This window comes from Plasmodium relictum (genome assembly GCF_900005765.1).
Source record: "Plasmodium relictum strain SGS1 genome assembly, chromosome: 13".
NCBI lineage: Eukaryota > Apicomplexa > Aconoidasida > Haemosporida > Plasmodiidae > Plasmodium > Plasmodium relictum.
In genome coordinates this window covers 1,053,183-1,076,867 of record NC_041691.1, presented here as the reverse complement: position 1 = coordinate 1,076,867, position 23,685 = coordinate 1,053,183, and the positions used below count along the sequence as shown (strand labels likewise).

At 17.0% G+C, this 23,685-nt stretch overlaps 7 protein-coding genes and 9 non-coding genes across 16 annotated transcripts; 9 read left to right on the top strand and 7 right to left on the bottom strand.

Annotated features, from left to right (window-relative positions):
- Positions 1-1,893: 1,893 nt before the first annotated feature.
- PRELSG_1327200 (conserved Plasmodium protein, unknown function) lies at positions 1,894-5,899 on the top strand (the record flags this gene model as incomplete). The annotated part of the gene is made up of 3 exons (XM_028678802.1): positions 1,894-4,460; positions 4,620-5,690; positions 5,785-5,899. The coding sequence occupies 3 exons, from the start codon at positions 1,894-1,896 to the stop codon at positions 5,897-5,899; spliced, it is 3,753 nt and encodes a 1,250-aa protein (XP_028535911.1).
- A 633-nt stretch (positions 5,900-6,532) lies between these two features.
- PRELSG_1327100 lies at positions 6,533-6,613 on the bottom strand. The gene has a single exon (XR_003699289.1). It is a non-coding gene; the product is annotated as a small nucleolar RNA snoR23 (small nucleolar RNA).
- Positions 6,614-6,831: 218 nt separating this feature from the next.
- Positions 6,832-6,912, bottom strand: PRELSG_1327000. The gene has a single exon (XR_003699288.1). It is a non-coding gene; the product is annotated as a small nucleolar RNA snoR24 (small nucleolar RNA).
- A 309-nt stretch (positions 6,913-7,221) lies between these two features.
- Positions 7,222-8,896, bottom strand: PRELSG_1326700 (60S ribosomal protein L5, putative; the record flags this gene model as incomplete). Its single annotated transcript, XM_028678800.1, has 3 exons — positions 7,222-7,251; positions 7,735-8,516; positions 8,824-8,896. The coding sequence occupies 3 exons, from the start codon at positions 8,894-8,896 to the stop codon at positions 7,222-7,224; spliced, it is 885 nt and encodes a 294-aa protein (XP_028535910.1).
- On the bottom strand, positions 7,493-7,558 carry PRELSG_1326900. The gene has a single exon (XR_003699287.1). It is a non-coding gene; the product is annotated as a small nucleolar RNA snoR25 (small nucleolar RNA).
- On the bottom strand, positions 8,608-8,766 carry PRELSG_1326800. Its single transcript, XR_003699286.1, has one exon. It is a non-coding gene; the product is annotated as a small nucleolar RNA snoR26 (small nucleolar RNA).
- Positions 8,897-10,414: 1,518 nt separating the features above from the next.
- Positions 10,415-11,482, top strand: PRELSG_1326600 (60S ribosomal protein L7-3, putative; the record flags this gene model as incomplete). Its single annotated transcript, XM_028678799.1, has 3 exons — positions 10,415-10,417; positions 10,556-10,864; positions 10,946-11,482. 3 exons carry the CDS (start codon positions 10,415-10,417, stop codon positions 11,480-11,482), a joined length of 849 nt encoding a protein of 282 aa, XP_028535909.1.
- A 96-nt stretch (positions 11,483-11,578) lies between these two features.
- Positions 11,579-11,718, top strand: PRELSG_1326500. The gene has a single exon (XR_003699285.1). It is a non-coding gene; the product is annotated as a small nucleolar RNA snoR27 (small nucleolar RNA).
- Positions 11,719-11,841: 123 nt separating this feature from the next.
- On the top strand, positions 11,842-11,919 carry PRELSG_1326400. Its single transcript, XR_003699284.1, has one exon. It is a non-coding gene; the product is annotated as a small nucleolar RNA snoR28 (small nucleolar RNA).
- Positions 11,920-13,400: 1,481 nt separating this feature from the next.
- On the top strand, positions 13,401-13,478 carry PRELSG_1326300. Its single transcript, XR_003699283.1, has one exon. It is a non-coding gene; the product is annotated as a small nucleolar RNA snoR29 (small nucleolar RNA).
- Positions 13,479-13,841: 363 nt separating this feature from the next.
- PRELSG_1326200 lies at positions 13,842-13,916 on the top strand. The gene has a single exon (XR_003699282.1). It is a non-coding gene; the product is annotated as a small nucleolar RNA snoR30 (small nucleolar RNA).
- An 895-nt stretch (positions 13,917-14,811) lies between these two features.
- Positions 14,812-14,954, top strand: PRELSG_1326100. Its single transcript, XR_003699281.1, has one exon. It is a non-coding gene; the product is annotated as a small nucleolar RNA snoR31 (small nucleolar RNA).
- A 161-nt stretch (positions 14,955-15,115) lies between these two features.
- On the bottom strand, positions 15,116-16,294 carry PRELSG_1326000 (enoyl-CoA hydratase, putative; the record flags this gene model as incomplete). Its single annotated transcript, XM_028678798.1, has 1 exon — positions 15,116-16,294. One exon carries the CDS (start codon positions 16,292-16,294, stop codon positions 15,116-15,118), a length of 1,179 nt encoding a protein of 392 aa, XP_028535908.1.
- Positions 16,295-16,967: 673 nt separating this feature from the next.
- On the bottom strand, positions 16,968-18,973 carry PRELSG_1325900 (conserved Plasmodium protein, unknown function; the record flags this gene model as incomplete). The annotated part of the gene is made up of 7 exons (XM_028678797.1): positions 16,968-17,042; positions 17,221-17,309; positions 17,430-17,652; positions 17,775-17,849; positions 17,979-18,074; positions 18,194-18,525; positions 18,937-18,973. 7 exons carry the CDS (start codon positions 18,971-18,973, stop codon positions 16,968-16,970), a joined length of 927 nt encoding a protein of 308 aa, XP_028535907.1.
- A 430-nt stretch (positions 18,974-19,403) lies between these two features.
- Positions 19,404-21,962, top strand: PRELSG_1325800 (DEAD/DEAH box helicase, putative; the record flags this gene model as incomplete). Its single annotated transcript, XM_028678796.1, has 1 exon — positions 19,404-21,962. The coding sequence occupies one exon, from the start codon at positions 19,404-19,406 to the stop codon at positions 21,960-21,962; it is 2,559 nt and encodes an 852-aa protein (XP_028535906.1).
- Positions 21,963-22,853: 891 nt separating this feature from the next.
- On the top strand, positions 22,854-23,584 carry PRELSG_1325700 (conserved Plasmodium protein, unknown function; the record flags this gene model as incomplete). The annotated part of the gene is made up of 2 exons (XM_028678795.1): positions 22,854-23,049; positions 23,274-23,584. 2 exons carry the CDS (start codon positions 22,854-22,856, stop codon positions 23,582-23,584), a joined length of 507 nt encoding a protein of 168 aa, XP_028535905.1.
- Between the last annotated feature and the right edge of the window lie 101 nt (positions 23,585-23,685).

Below are 23,685 nucleotides of genomic sequence, written 5' to 3'. Positions count from 1 at the left end.
TGTTCTTTATTCACTAAACCTTGGTTTTTTTTTTTTTATTTCTGTTATTTATATTAATTATCCTATTTTTGTTGCTTTCTTATGTTTATTTAATTTTTTTTTTTTTTTCTACATTACAATAAAATAAAAGGTAAATATTTTATAAAAATAATTATGAAATTATGAACAGATTTACTTAATCACTTTTATTTATTCAATAGTTTTATGCTTTATAGATACATAATTATTTTGAAGTATGTTGATAATTAAAGTCATTAAATATATACAATTATGTTTTACACCTATAAATTATGTACTTTTTTTTTTTAAATAATTAGAAAAAGAGTAGATATATACTTATGATTTATATAAAACTTATAAATTATGTATATATATATATATATGTATATCAAAGAACATACTCTTTTTTATAAATATAAATAAATTTATTTTTCTAAATTATGTAGAATAAATTTGTTAGATTATTTCAAATATATTTTCTTTATGTGAAATAAGTATTTTTATGTATAAAAAAAAAAAAATGCTGAGTCATTTTACTTTTTGAAAGAATAATATTATTTATAACTTATCTCTTTTCTTCCTAATAAATATAATGTTAATTAGTACATTCTTTTATTTCTTTCAATTATTTAATTTTATGAAGACAATAAAAAAAACACAAATTATATCTTCTTATTTTCTTTTTTTTTTATTACTCAGCTTTGTCTAATGTATAAATGTAAAATTAATAAAGCAATTTTTTTAGTTAATTGTAGATTTGAAAATTTTTTTTTCTATATTAGATTTATATTTTTGTACATTTAATCTTCGAAGAATAAAACACTTAGATTTTTCTGAATTTAAAAAAAGGAAATATAATTTTGATTATAAAAATAGGTTATATGAAATAAAATGTTAATATAAATTTGTTTTTAATAAATTTTCAAAAATACAGTAGTATATAATAAATATAATATTTAAAATAATTCAAACAAAAAAAATATAAAAATTTTCCTTTTTTTTTTTTTAATCTCATCTTAAATTTAAAAACTGCTAATAATACATAAGAGAATATAAAAAAAAAAAAAAATTAAAATTTTATCATTCAATATTATAAAATTTGTAAAATTAAAATTAAAATAGTTTGTTTACAATCTTTTTGTATAAGTGTATTTTTTTTTATTAATGTTTATATATTTCACATATTCTTTTTACACTTACAGATTTTTTTATTTTCAATTTGTTAAAATTTTATAAATATAAAACTTTCAAAAAGCATTTTAGAAAGTCTCACATATGATTTTAAAAAATCCTTTAAAAATTAAAAATAAAATTATTCTTATGTGTGTATTAAATAATTATGAAAGTACAAAATTAAGATTCATCTCCATATTATATTGATAGATCATGTTAACTAAAATTTTTTTAAGATTATTAAAAATATTTTAAAAGAAAAAAAAGTTTGTACTGTTTCGTAATTATTTTTTCCTTTATTTTTTAAATTAAACGTTTATATCATTTTTTTTTTTCATATATGTATTTGTTTATCATATATTATTTTTTAATCATGTAATAAATTTTTTTTTTTTTTTACTTTTATATTTTCTTTTTCCTTATCTTTTTTTTTACATTCTTATTCTTATTCATATTCCTGTTCCTATTCCTTTTTTTCTTTTTTCTCTTCTTTTCCTTTTCCTTTTTCTTGTTCTTGTTCTTGTTCTTGTTCTTGTTCTTTTCCTTTTTCTTCTTTTTTCTTTTTTTTTTTTTGTTATTTTATTTCGTTGAAAAGATCTTAGTTTATTAAGGGTATTATTACAATTAGCATATATGCACATGTATTCTAAATATTATTAATAATTTTCTATTTTATTAGATTAAATACTTTATATATATAGATATAAATGATTTAATTAAATGGATTTATTTAAAGTAGATAGTGCTTATGTTAATATAAATTATGATATAACTTTTACATGTTTATTAAATGATGATTTTTATATCTGTTCAAAAGATGGCCACATATATAAATATCAAATAAGGAGAAATAAAGAAAATTCTAAAGTTGAATTGAAATATGAGGAAAATTATTTAATTAAGGGAAATAAAATAATAAATAAAATTGTAATAAATGAAAATGAATCTGCAATAATTATTTTGGTAGATGATTTTCTATATCTTGTAAAAAATTTTAATTTTCAAGTACTAAATTTAATTAGTAAGCATGTTTCCTCGTTTTATGTTAATGAAAGTAATAAATCAGAGTTATTAGTAGTTTCTAAAAAAAAGTTATATTTTTATAAATATGAAAATGAAACTTATAAAGCATTTAAAGAAATGTATTTTTCTGATAATATATTATCCATCTTATGGGTAAAGCAATCATTATTCTTAACTCTAAATAAAAAATATTATTTATTAAATTTAAAAAATAATGAAAAAGTTCTTTTATATAGCCATGAATATTCTCAAACTTATAAATATATAACATTAATTAATATGAATGAAATATTTATCGTATGTGATTTAAATATTGGGGTATTTTATGATATAAATACCTCAATGCCTTCAAAAAAAAATACAATAACTTTATCAGATAACATTAAACACATTGCTGCTTTTCATTTCTTTTTATGTTGTTTAAATTCAAAAGGAATAATAAATTTTTATAATATAAATAATCAACAACATGTGCAATCTATCGACTTAAACGACTACTTAGATATAGTTATTAACTATAGTAACATGAGTAATAGCTTATTTTCCTTATTCGAATTTTCTAGCAGTAAGGAAAAAAGTAATAATAGTTTTATTGAAGAAAATATAGAAAAAAAGTTCAAATCAGGAAAATTAGATGATAAGGATTTTGAAGAAAACAAATTAGATGATTTAAGTATGTTATCAAAAACAAAAACTTATAATTATTTACAAAATAATATTTATTTGATAAATAACAAAAGTTTAAAAATTATTGGCTGTATAGAATTATATAAATATTTATATATGTGTATTGAACAAAAACAAATAGAAAAAGGTTTTTTATTAATTGAAAATTATAATTTCGAAAAAGAATCTGACAGAGTTAATATTTTAAGTGAATATAATAAAGCATGTGCCTATTATTATTTCAAAAATTTAAATTTTTCATTAGCATTTTTACATTTTGAAAAAACAGATATTAATATCTTTTTTTTATTATTTTTTTGGGTTAATGATTTTTCCATAGAATGCAAAAGAAGAATACAAAATGAAGAAAAAACCCAAATAGAAGAAAATATAAATAAACATTTTAATTTATTTTTGCCATCTTTGTGTACTATAGAAGAATTAATAGATCATAATTATTCAAGTTACATTAATGAAAAAAATGATTTATTTATTGAAGAAGCAGAAAAAAATAGTACTTTATCTAATGAGAAAGATGAAATAAAGAAAAAAATATTATATACTGCAAATAATTGTTTAATTAAATATTTACTATCTAAAAGAGGTTATATATATGAAAATAAAGAAAATATAGCAATATGCTTGAATAACTCAAAAAAGCAGATAGATACAAGCCATAAGGATAATAATTATTATTTATACATTCACGATTTAATTGATAATATTTTACTGAAATTGATGATTAAAAACAATTACATTAATTATTCTAATTTCATTATGAAAACAAAGAATTTAAATATAAATATTGATGAATGTGTAGATTTTTTACAAAGTAGATATAAATTTATTGAAATTGTTTTGATATATATAAGATTTGAATATTATGAAAAGGCTATTGAAATGTGTTATTTTATACTTCAATATTATAATAAAAAAAATGAGATAAATGAAGAAAATTTTAAAAATGAAACGTCAAATGAAACAGGAAATGTAAACGATTATGTAAAAAACACAGAACTGGAGAATGAAAAAAATGATAAATATTTATTTTGGATAAAGTTTTTAGAAAAACAAAATTTCAAAAGTAAAATAGATAAAAATAATTCATTAAATGCTATTTTAAAAGAAATATATAATATATTAATTATTCTAAATGATAATGTCCATATGATAAATATAGGGCAAAGCAAAATAAAAAAATTATTTGAATGCTCATTTCCCTTTTTAATTAAACATAATGAAAATTTATTTTTTGATTTTATAATAAATAAAAATTTTTTATTACGCCCTGATGAGATATTAAATATATTTAAAAAATTAGAAAAAAGTAAAATATCAAATATAAAGATTAAATATTATATACAAAAATATGTTATAAGCTATTTGAAATATGATAAATACAATGAAAACATTAATACTGCTTTAGCCGAATCGTATATAAATGATACGGAAAAGAGTCTATTTTACAGGAAAAGAAAACTACTTAAGATTCTCTACTCTAACTATCCTATTGATACAAGTTACCTAATTCAAATAATAAAAGACCCCAAACTTAATTTAGTTAAGGCTATATTATATGGAAAAATACACAGACACTAGTAATTAAAATATATATATATATTTATGTTAAGTTTTATTTTAATATATATAACTTATACAAAATAAAAATTTTTTAATATATTTTATTATATTTTTGTTATTCACTTCATTTATTTAATTTTTTATTTATTTTTTTTTGTAATTGTTTTTTATTGTAGTGATAGTCTTGCAATTTTGTCAGAAGAGAACTTTCTAATGTGTGAAAAATATTGCCATTATTATAATTTTTTACTAAAAAAAATTTTTAAAAAAATTAGTGAGGAAGATTATGAGAAAATTTTTTTTGGAATATATAATAATGATAAAACAGTATATTATGAATTACTAAAAAAAAACAGAGAAATAGAACTTGAATCATCTACACATTTTTTTAAAAAAAAAAATAAAAAAATAAGTGGAAATTTTATTAAGGATATAATTAAGGAATATCACAAGTACAGTTACGTTAGTATGAATAAAAGTATCAAGACAAAAATGAAAAAAAAAAAAAAAGGAAAAAAAAATAGTGAAAATGAAGAGGAGAAAGAAGATGAAAAAGAAAAAAAAAAGAATGAATTTGATTATATGTTGCATCTTATTAAAGAGCAAGAAAGCAATTCAAGCGATGATATAACAAATTTTAATGAAAATTATTTTATAGATAATTATTCAAATGATTCATTTGAAGAAATGAATTCTGATTTTTCTTGTAATTCAGTATCTGATTTCAGTGATAATAGTAATATACCAAATTTTAATATCAGTGAGAATATAACTAAAAAAAAAAAAGAAAATGAAATAAAAAAACAGAAGAAAGATTCATATGAAAAATTATTTGGTGATAAACACAAGAATAGAGAAATAGATTTATTAAGTTATTTCAAAGTTTACGAAAATTCTAAAAATCGTTCTGCTGGTTTTTTCTTTTTACTTGTTAAAGTTTACATTGATAAATATAATGAACCCAAGTTAAGTGATGAAAAAAAACAACAATACAAAAAATATATTCTCTATATATTAAATAAATACTCTAATCATGATGATTTTGATAATATATATATATTTAAAATAATTCCAGAAAAATGGAAAATTTCAGAAATATCAAGTTTTGTAAATTTTAATTTGAAAAAAAAATTAAATATAAATATGAATTTACAAGTCTATCATAATTTAATAAAAAGTCATTATTTAAACATTTCTTACGATTTAATAAAAAAAAAGGAAGAAAGAATTCTAATCAATGACAAAATGTAAAAAAAAAAAAAAAAAAAAAAATTTTAGTAAATACTATTCTTTTTATGTTTTATTATCATATTCTTATGTTTCTTTTATAATTTTGTTTAGAATTTGCAATGTTTGTAATACACCTATAGTTGAGAAAAGCTTTGCTTACTTTTCAGAGAAATTAATAATTCATATATACTGCTTAGAAAAATATGATGAGGAAAATTACAACTGAAGTATTCATAATTTAAATATGCTAATAACTTTTTTTTCTTTTTTTTTTTGCCCTTTAATATTTAAAAAAAAAAAAATAGTCTTTATTTAATTATACATATCCCTTTATATTCATTTTTAAAAAACCTTAAAATTATTCTATATGTATATTTTTAGATATTTTAAAATTTATATTTTAAAAATTTTTCACAACATATAATTTCTGAAACCTAATAATTCAATAATAAAAATATACATTATAAAAATATTTTTGAACTTTTCAGAATATATTATGTGTACTATATATATTTACGATTTTGTAGATAATTTAAAAAAAAATTTTTTTTTATACAAAGTTACACAAAAATAAACAATACTTTGTGCAAATTAAAATAATTTCAGATAATTTCTGTAACTTTTTTTTTTAAAATTTATTAAAAAAGGAAAGGGGAGAAAGAAGCAATGAACTAAATGCAAATGTTTTTCTTATAGAATATTCTTATTTTCAATAAAGTTGAAATTTTTGCAAATTGAGATACACTTCCTCATTAAAAGTATATTTATTTTTTATACTTCATAATTTTCAAGAATAATGACTTTCTTTTACTATCTAAATTCTTAAGTTTCAAAAAATGAAATTTTTTTTTCTTTTCTTTTGCATCAGATACTAAATTTATCTTCATTTCCAAAAATACAGAAGAACGAAAGTTATTTATTTTTTTATTCATCATTTGCAAAATTTTTTTTTTATTATTCAACTATTACATATATATTACATATTTTTTTAAAAATTCAATAAATTTTTCTTTTTTTGTATCAGACAATATATTTATCTTCACTTCCTAGAATACAGAAGAACGAAAGTTATTTATTTTTTTATTCATCATATACAAAAAGAAAAAAAAAATTTGAAATTTGTTTTATTTCTTTACTTATATTTGTATATTTTTTTTTTTTTTTCAGATGTCTATATGTGGTCATCAATAATTTTCAGACGTAAATTACCCATTATATTTTATAGTATCATCATTAAAAAAAAAAAAAAATATACATACTTATATAAGCAACTTATGTCAATTCTAAAAATTTTACTATTTAAAAGGAGTATACTGATTTTGTTTTTTTATAATAAATTTGCAATTGTTTAATAAATATATATAAGGAGTCTAGTTAATAATAATGATAAATATATTACTTTATTTTAATTAAAAAAAAATATATATATATATATAAAATTTTTCTTTTTCCTTTTTAATAAATTGATAAATCAAATAAAATAAATAAAAAAGGTAAAAAAAAAAAAAAAAGCTACCTTTGAATATTTTAGTACATTACCACTTCTATTTATTGTAATTTTTCAACATACTTTGCTAGCTGAAAAATAAAAAATATTTATAAAATATATGCAATACATTTACATATACATATATATATATATATATACATATGATTTGTTCAGCATTATAATTTATCCTCAAATTTTTTTTTCAAATCATATCTGTTTTCATATTAAATTTATTTTCGATATAAATTCTTTATAAAATTAATCCAAACAATAATTTTTTTAGAGATATAATTATAATATATATATATGTATATGTATATATATAAAAGATTTTTTCAGTATTAGAATTTATTCTCAAATTTTTTTCAAATCAGGTCTGTTTTATCATCATAAAAAATCTTTCATATTAAATTTATTTTCGATATATATTCTTTATAAAATTAATTCAAAAGATCATGTTTTTATAGATATTATTATAATATATATATATATATATATATATATATATATATATATATATATATATATATAGATGGTTTATTTTATGTAATTCCTTTTTTTTTTTTTTTTACCTTTTCCTTGACTCTTTTCTTTCTAATTTTAGCATTTAATTTTTTAGGTTTTTCATGTTTAGATTGAAATTTTTTAGTTTTATCTTTATTTTTTTCCTTTCTTTCTGGATTTTGTCTAATTTTTTCATGGGCATCTAAATACATTTTTTCAATATTATCTGGATCTATTTTATTTTGTATGTAATCATTAAAATGTGCTTTATATTTTTCATTATCTTCTTCTTTTAAAGTTTTCATATATTCAGCTACATGTATACCTAAAATATTTTTTCTTAATTGTTCAGGATTAAATTCATTCTTTGAACCTGGAAATCTGTTGTTTCCATGAGGGATATGTAATCCTCCATCACATGCTCCCTTTAATGCGGCAAAAACACGATTACCAGTAGTTGTCATGGTTATACCAACATCTAAATATGCTTTAATTGGTTTTCTTGAATCTTCATCTTCCTTTTCTTCTTTATCTTCTACTTCTTCAGTAATTTTTTCAACACCAACAAATTGACTATCTAGATTTAATGATTTTAAAAATCGTCTAGCACATAATAGTCCAGTTGCATAAGCAGCAGCATAATTCTTTAATCCAACTGGTATTCCATATTTTGTTAATTCCTTAGATTTTGCTTCAGCTAAAATTTTATCTCCTTCAATATGTGCAGTAGCTATCTGGCAAATAATTTGACTGTTTGTTTTACGAACAACAAATCTCAATTTTTGTGCATTATATTTATTCTTGTCTTGTAATATTAAAGCTTTTCTAGCTCTATAATCGGTTTTTCCCTCTAATAAATAAAAAAAAAAAATGCACACATAAATATATATATGTTTTCTTATAAAATATATACACATATAAAATATAAAAAAATGAAAATAATATTATTTTTTGTTTCAATGTCAGGTGAGTCAGCAACTTATAAAAAAAAAAAAAGCATAACTCGTTTTATCATTGATAAACATTTTTCTAGCCTCGAATAAAATATTTGTCACAACAATTTAATAAATCATGAACATATTATACTTATTTAAGGCATATAAAAATATAATGTTTAAGAAAAAATGAAAAAAAAAAAAAAAGGAAAAAATATATACCTCTTCTTCTTCTATATTTCACTTGGTATCTTTTAAAGTATGCTTTATTTTTAACAACTTTAACATATGCCATTTTTAAAATTTTTTTCTTATACTTCTTTTCCTTTTTTTTTTTTTTGTTTTTTAATAACTTTCAAAAATAAAGTTCTTAAAATATAGATAATAATGAAATTACTTACAAAAAAATATATTTTTTTGTAATTAAATACATAAGCTAATAAAAAAAAGAAAAAAAAATTATATTAAAAATAATAATAAATTTGAAAAAATATAAACTTAAAATATTTTTCAACGTCAATAAATTTCAGATCTTAACATATAAAAATATATGTATACATATTTATATGTTCAATAAAAAAAAAAAATGAAAAATTTTTTTTTTAAAGTATATATATACATATATATGATAATAATATACATGTAAATGAACAAATATATATAAAAAAATATATATATATAAGGGCATATATATTAATATGATATTTTTATAAAAGTATCTTACTACTAATAAAAATATAAATATGTAAATCAGTATAATTAATATATAAAACAAAATTGCATTAATAAATGAGTACTTTACATATTACAAAAAAAAAAAATATATATATATATATATTTATTATATTTTTATTATGTGCACTTTGATTACTTTTATATTATTCTATATTACAAGAAAATAAATGTAACTTGAAGGCACATATAGAAAGCTTATATACTCTTTATTAAAATTAAAAATATGTATATTTGTTATTTTTATTAAATTTTTTTGGGTTTTTTTAATTATAAATGTTAATATTTTTATATGTTATACAATTTAAATAAAATTATAATACAAATAAAAAGTATCAATAATTAAAAAAAATAATAAAAAAGAAAAATATTCATTTAAATGAAATGGATGCAAAAAAAATTAATATACCTGGCACTTTATGTTATCCAATAATTTAACCATCTCTTTTTTTTTCACAAGATAGATTACTAAAAATAATATTAATTTCTTTGGGTGTATATAATAAAAAAATAAAAATAAAGTCGAAGTAAAAATAAAATTAAAAATTAAAAATAAATTTTTAAAATTACATATTTAAAATAACATATCCTTTTGGAATTTGAAGCACCGCTTGAATCACCTACATTAGTGAATTTTACTAAGTTTTTATTGAAAAAAAAAGATATATATATATATTTATATGTTTACATTTTGTGTTGTAATATATATATATATATGTATATATAAATATTTTTTTTTTTTTTTTTTTTTTTTATATAATTTTATTTTATGAAAATATGTTATGGGAATAAAATAAATGTAATTTTATTTTTTTAAATATGCATATGCAATTTGTAACATACATGGGGTATATATATAAACTATTATAAATTATATATATTTTTTTAATTATTTCATGAATATTTCATATTTTTTTTATTTTTTATAGTAAAACTTTTATTTTTATTTTTAAATTATTTATACTTATAAAAGAAAAAAGATTTACATATCAAAAAAAGAACGAAAAAAAAATAATTAAAACATAAAAAATATAGAAATTTTCATATATTTTTAATTACAAACATATTTTAATTTTGCAAAATGGTAAATTTTCGTATTGATAATAATATAAAATCTATAAATAAAAATACTTTTTTTTTACATAAAAAGAAAGAAAATTTTGCTTACATAAAAAACATTTGATATTTTTTTTTTTGTTTCTCAATACTTTTTTTATCGCAGGTGAAAGAAAAAAGAGAAAAAAAACCTTCAAAAAAAACACCAGCACCATGCCCATTAAGTACTAAAAAAACTGTAAAGAAAGAAATAAAAAAGGAAAAGAAAAAGGGAATTAGAAGCAATCCATTAATTTTTGAAAAAAAAAAGAGAAGTAACATAATTGGTGTTGGTGTACGACAAAAAAAAGATTTATCAAAATATGTAAAATGGCCAAGGTTTATTCGAATCCAAAGAAAAAAAAAAATATTACTACAAAGATTAAAAGTTCCTCCTTCAATTAATCAATTTAATCATGTTCTTTCGAAGAGTCAAGTATAATTTTTTTTTTTTTCATTTTTTTTTTTTTTAGAATATTTAACAATTGCAAATTTATATTTATATTAACTTTTTTAGACTCAAGATTTGATGAACTTTTTAAAAGCATATAAACCAGAATCCAAGGCAGAGAAAAAAAAAAGATTATTAAAAAAAGCAGAAGATGCTTTAAATCAAGTTGTGACTAAGGAAAAGAAGCCTTTATTTGTTAAATATGGAATAAATCACATAACCAAATTAGTTGAAAATAAAAAAGCAAAACTTGTTGTTATAGCTAATGACGTATCACCAATTGAACTTGTTTTATTTTTGCCAACATTATGTAGATTGAAAGAAGTACCTTACTGTATAGTTAAGAATAAAGCTATTTTAGGAAAATTAGTACATAAAAAAAATGCAACTGCTGTATGTATAGAAGCTGTATCAAAAGAAGATCAAGAAAAATTAGAATATTTTTGTAATATATGCAAAGAAAACTTTAATAACAATGTTGAAATAAGAAGAAAATGGGGAGGACAAAAAATGAGTGCCAAATCTATGTTATTAAAGAAAATGAAGGATAAAGCAAAAAAAATTGAAGAAGCAAAAAAAAAAGAAATTTCCTCTAAATTATAAAGTAAAATAAAATATATATATATATACACATACATATATATATATATATATATATATATATATATATATATATATATATATATATATATATATATATGTGCTGATTTACCACAGTGACTTTTAATTTTTATTTATTTATTGTTAACTGCCAGAAATCAGCTAAAATAAGTTCATAATTTTAGGAACCACTTCTAAATTGACATTTTTTTTAGTGGGCCGCATATATGAATACAGCTTAATATATTTTTATTATATTTATATATATAAACATATATATATATATATATATATATATATTAGCAATATATTATTCTTTATATATTAGCAAAAAAAAAAAAAAAAAATGCATATTGTTAATAATTATAATGATGAAAACCTTGAGGAAGTGCCGTCTGAGTTTTTATGTTGAAGAAAAACCAAATTTCTGAATATAATTATTTTCAATACATTTTTATTTGAATAATATATTTTAATTTTTTATATATTTTTATATATATATATTTTTTTAATAATAGCATTATTCAATATAATTTTTTTTACTTTTTAATTCTTTATTAGGAAAATTTGCATTAAATATAGTAGATTATTAAATTTCATGTAAAGACACTTGAGAATTATGTTATCTATTTTTACTAATTTTCTTTTTTTTTTTGTTTTTTTGCAATTTTTGATTTGAAAAAAAGAGAAAAGTAAAATACGTACCAAAAATATAATACTTTGTAAGCCGAGAGAAAAAGTATATTTTAATTTAAAAAAATAAAAGGATAAGTAGAATAATAATATATATGAAAATAACCTTAAATTTGATAGGAAAAAAAAAAAAAATAAATGGAAAAAATATTGCATTTTTTTTTTATTTATATATTTTTTTCTCTCTCTATATATATATATTATTATTTTAATTTTTTTTTATATTAAAGAGAAATGAAAATTTAAATTTTCATTTGCTTTTAAGCATTTTATGTATTCTTATTTTTTTAATTAAAATGAAACACTTAAAAACTATTTTGTGATAAAAAAATTATGAAAAACAAAATTTATATAGAGTTTTCATATATCCAAAAAATATAATATTTGTTGTATTGTTTAAATTAGGAAATACATTATAGAAGAATTTCTGTATGTCAAATTAATGAATTTTCTTCAAATGAAATAATTTTATAATATTTTTTTTCATAAAAAGAAACATATAAATGTTAATAAAAAAAACAACTACCTATAATTATAGGAATACATCTTATAAGAATATATATACATATTTTAAAAAAAATATCTTCTCTTTTATTGAGTGATTAAAATATTTTCATATGAAATTTAAATATTTTATATACACATATAATATATATAAATACAATAAGAAAAAAAAAATTTTAACATTTTAAATAACAAAGAAAATTAAGATTTTAATTTAAATATATTTAGCAGCATACATGAGATTGAGTGGTTCTTAATGCTTTTTAAATTATTTTTATGTAACCACCGTGTGAATAAAACGAAAAGATAAATATAAAAAAAAGTTTCAAAAAAATTGAAATTTTTTATTTATTGTATGTTTTTCTCCGTTAAGGTACCGACATAACATTTTTTTTAGTTTTTTATCTACTAGCTATTTTATTTTTTTTTTTTTTTTTTTAATATTTTTTTTTATATATATACATATATTTATTTTTTTTTTTTTTAAATTTATTTTTATTTTATTTTTTTTTTTTATTTATATATTTTATTTTTATTATTTTATTTTTATTATTTTTTTTTATATTTACATTCACATTTATTTTTTTTTTATAATTTTATTTATTTTTTTTATTTTCTATTTTTTTTTTTGTGAAAAATGTAACATTATTAAATAATACAAAATAAAATTATATTTTCATTTGTACAAAATGGAAAAATATATATAAATTTTTTCTTAAAAAAAAAAAGTTGATGAAAATTTTTTTCATTATAAGCCTTTCGGGTCTGAAGAAAATAATGATGAAAAAAAAAAACTGATTTTTTTTTTTACGAGTTTATAAAAAGCATTCCATAAAATATGTATCTGTATAATAATAATTTATAAAATATATAATATAAAACTTTTTATTATTTTTTCTTTTAAAATAATTTATAAAATATAATAGTAAGAAATAGTAAAAGATTTCTGCAAGATTTTGAGTTCTACTATATACTTTTTTTTTTTAAATATCGTAGAAATAAATCCTTGCTAGAAAAAAACATTTTTTGATTTTCCAGCTTGAATTTTGACTTTTTAATTCAAATTTCTCGTTTTATGATCGTACATAAGTAAAATTAAAAATATATTAATATAAAGAAAATTGATAAATTAATGGAGTATATTTTTATTTTTATTATTTTATTTTTTTAATGATGACTCAAAAAACTTGGTCTGTGTTACTGAAATAAAATTAAGATGACAAGGAATATAACTGAAAAAAAATAAAAATAAAAATAAAAATTTTATATTTCCTTATTAAATATATAGAGATATATCCTTTTTTTTTATTATATTTTTTATATTAACATATATATATATGTGTACTTGTATATCTTTAATTTTTTATGTTGTATGCAAATAGTGATGTATTTATTTATAGAAGCATACTTTCATATAGATAAAATTATAAATATGCATGTATATATATATATATATATATATATATATATATATATTTTCGTAAATATATCTATTTATTCTAAAAAAAAAAGAAATTTTTAAATATAATTAAAATAAATTATATCCCTTAAAAATTTAGAAAAAAGACAAATATATAATTCTTTTTTCTTTTTTTTATAAGGGTATACAAAATTATATTTTTAAATCTCATATATATTTTTATTTTATTTATAAGTTTTTTATAAATAAAATTAATGTTAATATATATGCTTCATGGGATAGAGACAAAAAAAAAATGTTTTGATATTTTTTTATAAGCATTACAATAGTAATAAAATTAAACATTAAGAAAAAAAATTGATTTATCCCTAAGTAAATTGTGTTTACTTTTGTCATAATAAATTATTTTTATTATCTTAATATTTTTAAATAAATCATTAAAACAATTATATACATGTATATATATTTTGTATATAATATTTAAAAATGTATATATATATATAATAAACCTAAATAGATTTACAAATGAAATATTTAAGGAAAACCAAAAAAAGAGGGAATATTTTTTTTCATTCTACAAGAGTTTACATTAAATTAAAATATAATTTTTATTAAATATTTGATTTCTTAAACTCACAAAAAAAAAAAAAAAAAATGGTTTAAAAGATTATATTCTTTTAAAAAAAAAAAAGAAATTTTTTTAAAATAAAAAAAAGTGTTTCGAACTATATTCCTAGCGGGCAAGGTTTTTTCAAAAAATGAAAAAAATCATAATCAGTCTAGGTAATAAAAATTAAAAAAAAAAAAAAAATTGTAATAATTTTGTTAATTTTTTACAATATTTTTTTTTATTTATACATTAGTTTAAAAGTCCACATATTTTTTAAAAAATAGAATAATTTTTTTTTATTTTTTAATATGAATAAATATATACATTTTTTACACGTACACATTTTTTTTTTTCCTTGCTCTTCTTTATATGAATAATTATTGTTATTTGAATTAGGAAATGTATTTATTCATTTGTTTCTTTTTTTAATATAATTTAAGATATCTAATCGTTGAGAAGAATTTATATTTCTTTCAAAAATATTTTTATCATAGTCTAAGTAAGAGTTAACATCGTTTAATGAAATCCCTTCATTTATACTTAACTTCATATTTTGTAAAACATATGTAGGAATAAATAAAAATTGAAATGAAAAAAATAGAGTAAATATAAAACTATCATCGTCTATTTTCATTTGAAGTGTTTTATGCTTAAAAATATCTTGAAAATATTTTATTATGTTTTCTTTTAAAATACAAAATTTTTCTTTATTAGACAAATTATCTTCAAATGAAACATTAGAATTATCTATGAAAAATTCTTCATTATTGTTCAAACATATATCAATTAAATTCATTTTTAATGCGTCATTGGCGTTTATTATTTGATTAGTTAATAATAAATATTTTGAATAATTCATAGGAATATTCCTAAACAGTTTTTGAGTGCTACCACCATAAGGAAATAAGCCAATATAAGTTTTGTCAAATCCAAATTTGCTTTCCTGCTTTGAGATTCTAAAATCAGTAGATAAAATGAAATCAATTCCACTGTTTAAACATAATCCATTTATATTACTTATTGTTATAAGTGGTAAGTGTTGGATATTATTACATAAATATCTAAAGGAATTAGATATATTTACATTTGTTTCTTCATCATTTTTTAAATAAGAATTATAATCTAATGAATTTAGAAAAGTGTTATTATTATTTATTACACTATTAATAATTATTATTTTTAACTTATTATCATAATAAGGAATTCTGTTTTTTATATTTTTTATCAAATAATTATCCTTATTCTTAAATTCTTTTATATAAAAAGTGTTATTTTCTTCATTAGATAATATGTTATTTATATGCTCTATCACATTTTTTAATTCATCTAAAAATTCATGAAAAATATTTTTTTTATCATTCATATCTTTAAATGTTATTATTCCAATATTTCTAGTTTCATCTCTAAAGAAATCAACATACTTATGTCTAGTAAAACAATTACTTTCTTCTTTTTCAACTGCTTCATTAATTGTGTGAAAATAATTTAAATTTTTTTTAAATCTTGTTATATTATAACACTTCTCTTTCTCTTTCAATATGCTTAATATGCTTCTATTTTTTCCATTGTTTAAAATATTTCTTATCATTTTTTTAACAACGGATTATACAAAAATGAAAAAAAATAAGTTTAATACTTAAAATAAATGTTAAAAACAAAAATATATATTAAAAAAAAAAATTAATAAAAACTTTTTTAAAATTCTTAAAGAAAATTAAAATATTGTTTCAGTTACATGAATACATTATAGATTATTAATTTTAATGAATAGTAAAAAAAAAAAAAATTAAAAATAAAACATATAGAATAAAATGGAAACTTATTTCATATTTATGTAACTATATAAAGCATTAAAACATTAAAATATAAGTTCTGCAAAAAAAAAAAAAAAAAATTAAATAAAATAAAATAAAAAGGAAAAAATGGAGAAAAGAAAATAAAAATTAAAATAATTATAATAAAAATATATATATATAAATAATACTAAAATTTCAAAATAATTTGAATTTATTTCTTTTTTTTTGGAAATGAAAAAAAAAATTGATATTATTTTAAATAAAATACGGTAATACTAGGTAGTTTTTACAAATTTTTTATAATATATCAAATAAAGAAATAATTTCAAAAATGAATAAATATACACATTAAAGAATTTATAGATAACTATATAAAAATATCTAAACTAATGTTAGCATGCATCTGTTGTATATTATAATATAATATGTACATACATTTTATTTTAAACTTTTTTAACATTTAATTTAATAACTAGAATCATAATCATTCAATAATTTTGTTTCTTCAGCTACTTTATTCCATCTCTCTACTAGTTTTAACTAAACAAAAAAAAAAAAAAAATATTGGAAATATAATGGAAAACAACAAATGAAGTTATAGTAATGTCAAATAAAATGAAACAAAAAAAAAAATTGTAATAAAAAAAATAAAATAAAAAAAGTAAATATATTAGGTTACAATTCAAAATTTTATTTTATATTATAAATATGTGTTTACTTTTTTTTTATGAAAAAAGTTAGATGATTCTATTTTTTGTTCCTTCTTATTCTTTTTAGTATGTGCTGTTTTATCTGCATTTTTATTATCTATATAATAAATAATATTTATATATGTATATAAATATATATATATGTTTATTTATTTTATTTATTTACTTTTTTTAACTTATTTTATTTGTTTATCATATATATATGAATTATTGTTACTTGTTGATTTTTCTTTTATTTTATCATTTGTATTTATTGTGTCCCATTCATTTTTATAAATTTTACTATTACATTCTTTCAAAGGAAATGATTGAATTAAATTACTTTCTGAGTTCATATCCACTAAGTTGCTTGTTGAATCTTTTAAAATATTTTTTGAAATCTCAATAATATTGTCTTTCGATTTTTTTTCTTCTTCAGCTATTTCATGATCTAACTGATTCTAAAAAATAAGAAATGAAAATCGATATTAGATAATATATGAAATTACAAAGTATACATATTTTTATTATACACTTATATCTAAAAATAAAAAATATATATATATAGTTTATTCATTATTACCTTTGTGTCTAAATATATTTCATTTATTTTTTTTGAAAAATATTCTTCACTAATTTCATTTTTCCGAAAATCATTCTAAAAAGTAGAAATACATGCATTTTAATGATATAAAAACATATTTATTATACTATAGAATAACAATATTTGGAAATAAGAAAAAGTATATATAAATATGGCAATTTGTTTTCTTTATAAGATACATACTATTCTTATATCTAACGATTTCTTAATTGTTAAAATAAATTCTTTACTTTTTATTTTATATAAATTTTCACTAATTTTTATTAATAGCTTTTTGGTCTAAAAAAAAATTAATAAATAAGCAAATGATTATTTTATAATAATATAAAAAGCAAAAAAAAAAAAAACTTAAATATAAGCTATAATATCTTAATTTTTTCTTTTTTTTCTTAAATAACTTCATTTGTATTTTCAGAATCCTTTAAACCCAACTCTAAATAAATTAGATCATTTAAAATATCTTCAGATTCATTAATTCCATCCTTCTTCAAAAAATTTTCATTTTCACTTTTTTCTTTTTCTTTTTCATATGTATCTAACACATTGTTGATAAATTCTACTTCTTCAATGAATAAATTTAATTTAGATTGAATAGATAATTTATCACTATCTTTCTTTTTTTTAATTAATTGAAAACATTTTTCATTTAATTCATCTTCTTTTTTCACAGAATTATTATTATCTTCTTCATTAAATAAGTTGTCTATTTCATTAAAAAAACTTTGAATTTCTGCAATACATATATATATACAAATAGAAAAAAAAATAAAAACAATAATTTATATCTATTTTATAGAAATGTTGTAATTTATTAATGTTTCATATATATATCTACATATATATAGACAGATATATATATATATATATATTTTTTTTTTTATATACAGAAATCTTTCATTTGAATATTAACTATCCATTCGTTTTCCCTCTTTTTTTTTTAAATTAAAATTTATGTATTTATAAAAAGTAAAAAGCTTTTTGTAAAAATAGCTTTTTTTTTTAATTATTATTTTTTATATTTTTAATTAATAATATTAAAACAAAGAGCAATAACCAAAAGAAGAAAAAAATAAATAAGTTAGAAATTACAAAATTTTGTTATATTTTTATATTTTTTTTTTTTTTTTTAAATATATGTAACCTTTTTCATTAAAATTTTCATTTTGCTTTCGATCCATGATATGGTAATTGTTCTTAGAAAAAAAATGTTAAGTTTTTCTTTTCATAAAACAATGAATTGTAAAAAAAGCATTATGGTTATATATTTTTTGTTGAAAATTAAGTAGAATTTAAAATTAATTTAAAACTAATGCATTATTCTTCACTTACACTTTTAAGTATTACAAACTTCAATGAAATTAAATAACATTATACTTTTAAAATGTATATGTTCAATTACATTTAATAAAAAAAATGAAAAAAAAAAAAAAATTACACATAATATTAAAATAAAATATAAAAAAAAAAAAAGGTTTTATATAATTTTAATTTGAAAATTAATTATTCGCATAAATATATATTTTTTAATTTTTGTTTTTGTAATTGTAAAAATGAAATTTTAAATTTATTTTAATATATATATATATATATATACATGTGTATATAATAATGAATATAGGTTGGATGACAGATCTCGAAAATTTAATTGAAAGAAAAAGAAATTATAAAAAAAATGAAACTGAACTAATAAAAAAAAAAAAACTAAATGAAACAAATAATTATATGATTAATAATTGTTATGAAAACAATTATAATTTATATAAATATAATATAAATAAAGAAGTTTTAGAAAATTATCGGAAAGAAAACATAAATGAATTATATAAATGGCAAGATGAATGTTTAAGTAAATTAAAAACAGTTGATTGGGATAAAGGGGAAAACTTTATATATGTAGCACCAACTTCAGGAGGAAAAACTTTAGTAGCTGAAATTTTTGCCTTTGAAGAAGTTGAAAAAATAGAATGTATATTTTTTTTATTACCTTTAAATTCTTTAATAAATGAAAAAATAGACTATTTTAAAAAAATATGTAAAAATACCAATATAAAAATAGGTAGTGAAATGGATGATAATAATATAATTTTATGCACATATGAAAAATTGAATAACTATATGAATAAAAAAAAAATAAATTGTAATAATAGCTATATAGTAATAATTGATGAATTTCATTTAATAAATGAAGAACCAAGAGGGATTTATATAGAAAATATTATTTCAAAAATTTTATATTTAAATAAAAATTCAGCGAAAATAAAAATTATATGTATGAGTGGAACGTTAAATAATATTCCTATCTTAAAAAAATGGTTAAACGCAAAAATATATATTTCATCATATAGACCTCAAGAAATAAAAGAGCACTATATATGTAATTATGATATTTTTAAAAAAGAAAAAGAAAACTTTTCTTATTTTTGTAATACTTATGATTTTTTCAAATTATATAATAACAATAATAATAACAACAATAATAGCAGTACTAATAATAATATTAATGATATTACTACTAATAGTAATAATGAAAGTAAATGCATTAGTCAGTTCAATACAAAAAGTAAAATTCATTCGTTCTTAATAAACAAAAATAAAATTTTAAATAATAGTTTAATTCATTCATTATTGTGTCTTTCTATTCATAGTTTAGATAACAATTTAAACACATTGATATTTTGCTCTACTAAAAAAAATTGTGAATTTTACATTAATATAATAAATAAATTTCTAAATGTTAATCCTTATCATAAGACTTCTGAAGATACTCAAATAAAAAGAAAAAAGTTAAATGAGAAAATATTTCTTATTGATAAGCACATATATAATAAAATGAATAAATTAATAAGTAATGGAATTTGTTACTACCATAGTGACATCAATATCTCTGTTAAAAAGTTACTTGAAATATCTTTTAAAGAAAAAACATTATTTTTATTAACTTGTACATCAACTTTATCAGTTGGATTAAATTTACTAGTTGATAGGGTTATCATATCTTCCCCTTTTATTGCTCAACATTTTTTATCTATTACCCAATATAAACAAATGATTGGTCGCGCTGCTAGATTAAAAAAAGGAGACTCAATTATTATAGTTGAAAAAGAGCATGAAAAAACTTTGTTAGAAGTTTTTAAGCAAGATTTTACAAATATAAAAAGTACTATGAATAATTCTTTAGAATCTCTTGAAAAATACATTATTGAATTTATATGCTTATATTATCAAAAATTATCTTTTAATAATATTATTCACATGCTATCATTTTCTTTGTATTATAATGAAGTTGTAAGTAGTAAGCGAGAAGAAAAAAAAGAATTATTAATTTCTCTTTTGAATGAAGAAGAAAAAAAAAGAGGGAATAATTATAGAGAACTTTTCGAAATAAATATAAAAGATTTAACAGAAGAAGAAATATTTTTTTATAACAAAAAAAAGGAAGAAATACATAAAGTAATAAATAATTTACTGAAACATAAATGTATAGAAATAAAAAATAAAAATTTTGAAATAACTAATTTTTGCAAATCGTTATGCATAAGTAACTTCACGTTATCATATGGCATAGAATTATTAAATGAAATAAAAAGTTTTGAAAAAATATTTTTATATAATAATTTTCATTTATGTTATTTATGTTCTTCTTGTAATATAAACATCACATCGTTTAATTATAACTTGCCATTTTTAAAAAATTTAATATCAATGATTTCTGATAATTACACAAGAAATATAATTTTTCAAATATTAAAATTTGATAGCGATATAATAAATATGCTAAATTTAAAAAATCAAAATATATATAACAAAAAAAAATTATTTTTCAATGATAATGCACTTCAAGGAAAATACTGTAAATTGTATATGTCTATTTTATTATATATGTATTTGGAAGAAAATAATTTTTCTTTTATATGTAGTACTTTTAAAATAACGATAGATGTTTTACAATCTATTTTACAGTATACTTATATGTATATTCACATTTTAATTGCATTTTATTATCAAATAGATGAATGGATGATAGCAAGCTTTTTAAAAAAATTTCTTCAATATTTTAAAAATTCCAAAGCATTATCCAGTCATCATTATGATATTTCTCAAGCTAATAATTTGAAATATACTCACAATTTTCAAAAAAAAAAAATGCAAAAGAAAAGTACTGCATAAATTTTTATGAAAACTAATGCGTGTGTATATAAATTTATATATTTTATATAAAAAAAAAAAAATTTTTAATTATATATATATATTTTTTTTATTAATTTAATTTTTAGCTTATTTCCTATGAAATATTTAATAAATTTGTTTTAATTGTTGTTTTTGTAATTACCCTTAAATTTAAGTTGTTTTATTTTATTTTTTTTATCAAATAATGTTCATTTTATATATATTCTGAACTATTTTATTATCATATAAAATTTTGTTTTTGTTGCAAAAATGTACCTTTTTTTTTTTTTTTTTTTTTTGTCTTTATATAGATACATTAACGTATCTATTATATTTAATCCTTTCATTGCTTTAAAAAAATTTTATAAAATATTCGATTAATTGTACTATATTGTTTATATTTATTTTAAAACTTTATCATTGTAAAATGTATATATAAAATAATAAAAAATGTGACTTAATAATAATTGTGATAATTATACTTATATAACTTTTTAATAATTAAAATAAAATATAAATTATTAACTTATACTTGTAATAATATTATAATTTTCCATTTGTATAAAATAAATTTTAATTTTCTTTTTACTTTTGCATTTAAAAATATATGTATATACATATATGAAATATTTACACACAAAAATAGAAATTTATAATGAAATATTATTAAAATAAGAATAATAAAAGTTAATATTTTTTTTTAATGCTATATATTTCTCATATAACATTCTCATATATAGAATTATAAAAAAGAAATTAAAAAAAAAATAATAATATCTAATATATTTGAAAATAGTTAATTACCTATTTTATATTTAAAACTTTATTTTTTCTAGTATATTAAATTTTCTTAATATAGCAAAAAAGAAAAATATTATTATTATTTCATAAATGCTAAGATTAAACACATTAGAAAATCATTCTAGAAAATTTCTAGAAAATACATCAAAAAATACATTAAAAAATGATGCAGATAAAAATCTTAATATTCCTCCTTCTTTAAATGAAAATATTTCTTCATCTTTTAATTTTCAAAAAAAGGGAGAAAATTATTTTTTGACTAATAATCTTAATAATTCTGTTTATGGTTAATAATATAATAATAAATAAAAGTTACTTTAGTAATATAAATAAAACTAAATAGTATATGTAGTGAAAACTTTTTTGTAAAATAAAACATTATTTGTAAAATATTAATCAAAGTATCTTATACAATGTCATATTAAATATATCCATAATAAAAAAAATATATATATAAAGAACACAATACATTTTATCTTTATACTACTACAAAAAAAAAAAAATTTATAGAAAAACCTGAGAATATCGTGTTTAAAAAAGAATGTGATAAAGAAAAATCAGAAAAAAAAAAAATTTTCTTATTTGATCTGTCTGAAGAACAAAAAGAAGAAGCCGAAAATTTAAAAATAAATAAAATAATACAAAATGAAATGTATTTAAAAAAAAATAAAGTTCTAAAATACATAATTCAAATATTTCTATCAGATGTATTAAAAGAAAAACCAGACGATATATATGAATATGCTGCTGACTACTTTACTCAACCTAACTTAAAACATTATATTTTACAAAAATTAAAAGATATGTTAAATAAATCTTAATCTTATTTTGCACTCATTATATATATATGAACTTATATTTCTTTTTTTTTTTGTATTTTTCATATTCATTAAAAAAAATATATTATTCATGACATTTTTAA